This window comes from Physeter macrocephalus, chromosome 21 (assembly GCF_002837175.3).
Source record: "Physeter macrocephalus isolate SW-GA chromosome 21, ASM283717v5, whole genome shotgun sequence".
Classification (NCBI taxonomy): domain Eukaryota; kingdom Metazoa; phylum Chordata; class Mammalia; order Artiodactyla; family Physeteridae; genus Physeter; species Physeter macrocephalus.
In genome coordinates this window covers 120169923-120177621 of record NC_041234.1, presented here as the reverse complement: position 1 = coordinate 120177621, position 7699 = coordinate 120169923, and the positions used below count along the sequence as shown (strand labels likewise).

At 54.6% G+C, this 7699-nt stretch overlaps 1 protein-coding gene across 1 annotated transcript in view; it reads right to left on the bottom strand.

The window, feature by feature from the left end:
* Window positions 1–4371: 4371 nt before the first annotated feature.
* LOC102996437 (uncharacterized) overlaps window positions 4372–7699 on the bottom strand; it is a 23236-nt gene continuing 19908 nt past the window's right edge. The window contains 6 exon segments of the mRNA XM_028482347.2: window positions 4372–4445; window positions 4448–4719; window positions 4721–4803; window positions 4805–5007; window positions 5010–5075; window positions 5078–5185. Of these exon segments, the coding sequence (XP_028338148.1) occupies window positions 4372–4445; window positions 4448–4719; window positions 4721–4803; window positions 4805–5007; window positions 5010–5075; window positions 5078–5185 (806 nt within the window).

Below are 7699 nucleotides of genomic sequence, written 5' to 3'. Positions count from 1 at the left end.
GGCCCCCCGAGGGGCAGGGACCCCCCCTCCCTGTCCCCCCCCCCCCCCCCGCATCACTCCTGTGTCCTGGGAGCAGGCAGGAGGCGGGGGTGTGTGTGTCCTGTGAGAGGCTGTAGATGGGGCCCGGGGATGACCCCTTCCTGCCCAGAGGCTGGCTCTGGACCCCCGGGGCCCTCGGTGCCACCTGAGGAGGGCATCGGCCAGGGTTGGGGGCCCTAGTATTCCGGGAGAAGCCTCGCTGACCCTGAGACCGTGCCCAGTGTGCGCGTGCGCGCCCCGGGAGGGTGCGCGTTTGCGTTCGGCGAGTGTGCGCCTGCGCGCGCCGCCATTTCCTGCAGCCGCGAGCTTGGTCCGGTGTGCATCGGGAAACGGGACCGTCCCCACAGCGAAATGGCTCCCGTGGGCGTGAGCGGCCTCGGCGGCGCTTCCCCCGCGATCGTGCCCGCGCCTGCCGCTAGATGGCGCGCGAGGATCACAATTGGGCCGGGCCTCCCGTCCCGGGCACCCTGGGCTCCCCCGCCCTTCCCCCGACGGCCTGGAGGACATGGGTGGTTCCACCGGCCTTGGGGCCGAAGCAGCGCCCCCCGCCGACCACGTGTGCACCCTCGCCGCAGTGCCGGCGGAGGCGGGAGAGAGGAAGGGAGCCGGGTGCCCGCAAGGAGCCAAAGGGGCTGTTTGGCGGGGTGCCCTGGTGTCGGTGGTCTCCGGGCGCTGGTCTTCAGAGCTGGCCGGGGCCAGGAGCTGTGGACACGCGGGGAGGGCGGCTCGACCCTCCAGCCACGAGGGACCTCGGGCGGAGCTGCCTGCTCTGGGCGCTGGGGCTCCGTGGGGAAGGGGCTTGTTCCTAAGAGGTGGGGGAAGGAGGGTCCACGGGGTGGGCAGGGACCTCCTGCAGAGCAGTGGAGACTTTTCCTAGCTCAGAGTTCATGGAGCCTTTCCTTGTTCTGTGGTAGAAAGTGAGTAGAAGAGGACGGGGGATTGTCCCGATTACCGAGTTGCAGAGCTCGGCTTCTTAAGTCTGGGACCTGTGCTTCTTTCATCACATTATGTATTGCTTCCAGTTCGTGGGTAGTTACTACCCCTAAGGCCTTGGTGAGCTGGTGGACGCATACTGATAGCTCTGGCAGTCAGTCCAAACGTGAGGGAGGGGTGCCTCTTCAACTGTCCTATTTGTCATCTAACCTCCTGCCTCCCAGATGCTAATGATGGTGTGCCAACACCTCTATTCTTTGTAGACATCTAGCATTACTATTCATGCCAGACAGACCCTCTGTGTCGTTTAACTAAGGCTCAACTGTTACACTCCGGGTGACATGATTGTGGCTCTCGTTGTCTCCCTTTCCACAGTCAGGTTCTGCCTTTCAGCCTTATTTGATTTTTATTCTTTCTAGCAAAACCTCTCCCTGAATTAAGGCCAGGCACAGCACAGGTAATTTTGAGGTTTATACTGCAAGTGCTAAGAGCCCCCATTTCCCAGAGCACCAGTAGTTCAGGGTAGAACCTGGCCTTTCCTTTTCAGCTAGCCCTCACTCTTCCCCTTGTGTCCGAGATCTGGGCCCACTGGTAAGAAAGCCTGCATGCTCCTTCCTTTGGCACCAGAGGGAGATTAGAACCAGGTATGCCCCTGACCACATGTGAGAAGTCTCACCTCGGCCCCGCCTCCTCACCATGGTGAAACCCCAGGCTACTTTCTATCCTTGCTCTCACAAGTCACTTCACAACTGGTTGAGAGGCTTGTCCTGCTCTCTTGAGAACCCTTGATTCTGTAAGTAATGAACCGTTTCTTGACTTCTTGGTGTGTGTGTGTGTGTGTGTGTGTGTGTGTGTGTGTGTGTGTGTGTGGTGTCATTGGTCTCCACGTCCAAACCAAATTTTGGGTGGGGGTCTGTCTGTCTCTCAGGTTACACTGGTGGAAATTATGTGCAAATCTATGGAACTGCCCCCCCGCCCCCCCACACACAACCAAGAGAGTCAATTACAGACAATATCACAGGAAGCATGGCAGAGATTAGAGCCGCTCTGAAAGATGTAGGGGTGGTGACCCCCATCATACCTCCATTTACTTTGCCAGTCTGTTCAGTGCAGAAACTGGATGAATTCCGTAGAGTGACTGTATACCCCAGGCTTCACCAACTAGTAATTCCAGTTGTGGCTGCTGTGTGCTGGACGTGGTATAATTGCTCAAGCAGATGAATAAGTCCTTAGGTCCATGTTATGTGGCCATTGATTTGATGAGTGCTTTCCTTTCTATTCCAACCAATCAAGGAAAGAGGATAAGAAGCAGTTCACAATTATGTGGACCTCTTTACTTACAATTTGGTCCACTACCTTGTTAACTCTCCTGCCCTATGTCATATCTGTACTCTCTTATAACATAGTACAAAGAGATGTGGATCATCTAGACAGCCCATAGAACATCTGTCAGATCAGTTACACTGACACCATCATACTGATTGGACAGGAAGAGTAAGAGGCCTCTCTAAGACACATGGCCTCTCAAGAGCATGGGAGATAAACCCTATGAAGGTTCAGGGACCTGACATTTCAGTGAAGTTTTTAGGAGTTTTTCCAGTAATCAGAGGCATGCCAGGATGCCCCCTCCAAAGTACAAGACAAATCATTGCGTCTTGAATCCTCTACCGCAAAGAAGAAAGTAGCACACCTGGTAGGCCCTCGGATTATTGCTGCGGTCCATGTATCAGGTGATGCAGAAGGCTGAGAGCTGGGGTGCAGGAAGGAACCTGCATCAGAGGTGGGGTGCAGGAGAGGAAGCTTCAGCAGAGCTGGGGTGCAGGAGAGGCGCCTGCATCAGAGGTGGGGTGCAGGAGAGGAAGCTGCATCAGAGGTGGGGTGCGGGAGAGCAGCCTGCGGCAGAGGTGGGGTGCGGGAGAGGAAGCTGCGGCAGAGCTGGGGTGCGGGAGAGGAAGCTGCAGCAGAGGTGGGGTGCGGGAGAGGAACCTGCAGCAGGTCCAGGCTGCAGTGCAATAGCCACGTGGACCATCTTATACGGCAGACCCCATGGTGTCAGAGGTTATCAGTAATGGGCAAGGATGCAGTGTCAAGTTCAAGGCCAGCCCCTGTAAGAGAATTGCCACTCAGTCCCCTGGGCTTCTGGAGGAGGGCCATGCCAGTGCAGTTTGTGTGGAGGCCAGGGCCTCGCCCCGCCCACCCACCTCTGCAATTCCTGTGCCACCCGGACAGAGGCGACCTGGAGCTTCTCGATGCCTCATGCACTGGGCCAGAGCCCCTCCCTGGACCCCCACAAATCCATCTGCCGTGGCCAACAGCCTCCACCAGATCACAGCAGCCCCAGTGCCTCCCCCTCTCGGTATCCCTTCTGCCCCTCGCATCTTATACGGCAGACCCCATGGTGTCAGAGGTTATCAGTAATGGGCAAGGATGCAGTGTCAAGTTCAAGGCCAGCCCCTGTAAGAGAATTGCCACTCAGTCCCCTGGGCTTCTGGAGGAGGGCCATGCCATCAGCATCAGAGATTATATGTCTTTCTAGAAATAGTCTCTGGTGTGTTTCTGGGCCCTGGTAGAGACAGACGCTTGACTATGGGACACCAAGTGACTCTGTGTCTGGAACTTCTCATCATGAGCTGGGTCTTGTCGAGTCAAAATCAGGTGGCTAATCAGCAACTCACTGTAGGATGGAAGTGGTGCATCTGGAAAGCAGCCTGGGCAGGGACAGAGGTATGAGCAAGGTCTGTTTCCCATCACAGTCACAGCAGAGCTCCTCCCTCAGCTCGCACTATGGCCACATGACCCCATACAGCCAGATGAAGGAGGAGGAAAAGGCCTAAACTTGGCTTTTGGATGCACTTGCTTGGTCTTTGGATACAAGTTGAAAATGGATGGCAATTACATTCTAGCCACACCTAGGGATGTCCCTGAAAGAAAAGGGGGAGGGAAGATCTAAAGCCCTAGATGGGTTAGGGTGGAGGTACAAGGGGTGTTTTTTGTTTTTCTTTTGTCTGTGTCCTGGTTTTATTGTTTTGCAGCAGAATGCCCAACGTTGAACATAATTGCAAATATTTGGCTGTGCCAAAAATAATAATGCTTAAGTACAAATGGGAGACATGATTTTTAAAAATAAATACTTAAATAGAAGTTGGTCCTATGACCACCTGAAGTCTAGGTCTGGTAGGAGCTGCCTCACCTGTGGACCCATGAAGACATCATGATTCCACTCCCTTCCTAATCGATACACGGACACAGGGTGCCAATGGTCGTGATCACAATGAGCCTTTTGCCAGAGCCACCTCCAGCTCTCCACAAACAATGGTGAAATTTCTCGAAGGTCAATGGTCCATAAAAGTTAAGTATTCTACATGGTTCTCCTGGTCTGTGTGTCCAGCGGGGTGGGGCCTAGATGACCTCCTTCAGGTCATCGTACCGGACCAGCGTGAAGGCACCACCCATGAGGCAGAGGACGTTGGACAGGCGCCCTTGAAGAAGGCTTTGCCCCTTTCATCTTTGAAGATCTTCTGCTAGCAGTTAAGGGTCCCCCTGTACGTGACGTTGGCTCCTTTGTGCCCTGACTGCAACATCATCCGCCACCACTTGGTGTCGAAGGGGTAGGAGACCGTGCCGGCCGCCGCTGTCGTGTTCTCGGAGTCAAGGAGCATGACTCTGGCACTGTCGTACGTGCCGAAGTAGGCGGCCTGGTAGACGATGACCCTCTGCACGGAGACGCAGAAGGTGGTGGGGGCGGCCTCCTGATCCTTTGAACTCGATGTCAGATTTCCCGAGGTCAGCCGCCAGGTGGGTTCTGGTGAAACCCAGGGGGTAGACGAAGCAACAGGGAGGTGGCTCTGGCCACCCCACCAGAGGCCAGATTGCCAGCAAAATACTTCCAGAACTGCGTGTGCTCGTCCAAGGCCCCCAGGAAGATCTGCTTGTGCTTATCCTTGAAGGTGGAGTTGAGGACTTGAGTGGGAAGTAGCGGATGACCCGGGTGGTCCGTCCAGAAGGACAGCGCACCCTGCTCCTCGGGGATGTGCCGATGCAGTCCACGATGCCCTCGGACTGCTTGTCGGCTGCGACCTGCCTGCTGGTGTACTGCACCTGCACAGCACTTTTACCCACTCCATCGAGGCCACGGCCATCTTGGAGATGGTGGCGGCAACGCCTCTGGCCAGGAAGTCCTTGGCAAAGGAGAGGGCCTGTTTCGTTGTGGCAGCTCAGTGAGTGGAGAACAGAGCGGAGGCACGGAGAGCTGGAGGGTGGGCGCTGCTGCTCAGCCCTGTTGCCGCTGGGACCGAAAAACAGGCCTGGCGTCCCATACAAGATGGCATACTGTCAGGGGATATACTTCAGACGGAAGGATGTGTCCGAGTGGGCGCACGAGCGTGGGACCCTCTGGTGTCACACATGGCATCACCCAGAAGCTGCGAGCTTTGTAGCATGCCACAATGTCCTGCTGAAGGTGCGGCTGAAGCACATGCTTAGAGGCGATACTCTGCAGTGATGGGGTGCCATCCTCCAGAATGCAACATATGCACTGTATCTGAGACCTCCATGTGACACTGTGTCCCCAATAGGAAGAATACGTGGGACTGGGAGCCAAGGGGTGGAAGCCAGAGTGGCCCCACTTTCCATCTTTCCTAGTGACCTACTCAGGTAGACATCGTGTGTCACATCTCCTTAGCTCTGGACTTTGCAGGAGAGGATATTCTGGTCCCTAAAAACAGTGCACTCTCACCAGGAGACACAGCCAGAGTCCTGTGGTGCTTATAGATAGGACTGCTGCCCAGCATTTTTTTGTTCCCTGTGTCCAGAGACCAGCAGGCAGGAAGAGTCGCCATTTCAGCAGGGGTAACCAACACTTATCAAGGGAGAGGTAGAACTGCTCTTACAGCTGGGGCAGGCAGGAATATGTGCGGAACACAGATGATGTGCTTAGGCGGCTCTTGGTACTCATTTGCCCAGTTGTGCCTGTGAATGGCCAAGGGCAGCAATTCTGCCCTGAGAAGGGTATGGATACCAGGGACTCAGACCTCGGGGATGAAGGGAAGTGACCAAGACTGCAGAGGTGATAGCAGAGGGTGAGGGAGGTAATGAGTAGCTGTCGCAGCTGCAAGACCAACTGCATCAATGGCGTCATGCTTTGTCCCACCAATTTCTCTCTTCTAAGTGGACACTCAAGAAGACAGGCACATGGGAACCACAGAGAAACTGCTCCCTGAACATATGTGTATGGAATAGTGGATCTGTGTGGCACAAGGGATGGACTGGGGCAGCTATGGAAGTTCACCACTTGGATGTCACTTTAAGAGAGGAGTGCCGTCAGCTGACAGCATCCAGATGCAGTGCTTTCAGGATCCGCTGCAGCATTTGCACAGAGGTCATGCTATTCCCAGGCAGCACCCAGTCTACGACTTAGCTCAGCAGGGCTACTAGAGTTATTTCTGCTCAGCGTGGGACTCCTCAGTGGGCCGTCTTGGCACCAGAGCTCCCGGTGGGCCGTGGCCAAGACTTTCTCAAAGCTGCACCATCGTCTAAGGTGCTCCCTTCCAGCCCATCTCCCTCTCCTTCCACAGGTGTCGAACATTCACTGCGGTCTGAAGGCTCTTCCTGACCACCCCCCTTTATCTTTCTCAACAAATCTTTGGCACTTTCTAGCTCCATCTTGGCCTCCTGGAGGACCTGAACTGACACATTTCACTTGAGGCTAGAGAACTCCTCCTCTTCCTTCATGGCGAAGGTAGGAGAAAAGCCAAAACACTCTTTCCTCCTAAAAATCTCCTTTAAAAATTACCTTCGAAATACTTTATCTTCTCCTAAATGGCATTGATGGGGTGGTGCTTGCTGAAGTGGCTTTGCCATATTTTAGTAAATTCAGCACTGTAGGGGGTTTGTCTGAGGGATCTGGGAGCGGCTCACACGCAACAAGCTTTATCGGGTTGCATGCGCTCCGTAGCATGAGACCGTCCAGAGGCTTATGGGTGGGCTAAGGAAACACCACCCAGAAGGAGAGGAGGGTGAGGTAACTGTTACGGGAGAGGAATCAGAGAGGGGGCTTAAATGTCTTGGTGGTGGCACTCGGCAGCATGGCAGGGAGTCTCTAGGTCAGAGAATTCTGAAGGGCAGCGGTGGCTTGGCGTCTTATCAATGGCCAGCGGATGTGGGGTAAGGTGTCCTGGGAATTGCAAGGCACGCAGGCCCTAACTGACTGATAATCTGCGGGCTATTTTAACAATAATTTACTGGGTAAAAACTGGAGTTGGGCACCAGTGAGATTTTGAGCTAATGAATCTCAGCCTGCGATGAAGAAATAGAAAAGCGAGGGGCCGATACACAGAGGCCATCTGAGGCTGATTTATCTAACAAGCATTTTGATGTATTTCTGTTGAGAAAGGGGACCGTGCAGACACTTAGCACCTCCTGTCCTCAGGTTTGGGCTAAAACCCTGAGGAGACGGGCAACATTCCATTTAACATCCTGTTACATATTTAATACATATGTATTCAATAAATATGTATATAGCTCTGTTCTGCCATGCATTGCCCCAGGCGCTAGAGAGACAATGGAGAGCGGGAACCACTCATGGTTCCCGCCGTCATGGAGCTTTTTTTTTTTTTTTTTTTTTTGCGGTACGCGGGCCTCTCACCTCCGTGGCCTCTCCCGTCGCGGAGCGCAGGCTCCGGACGCGCAGGATCTGCGGCCACGGATCTCGGGCTCGGCCGCTCCGCGG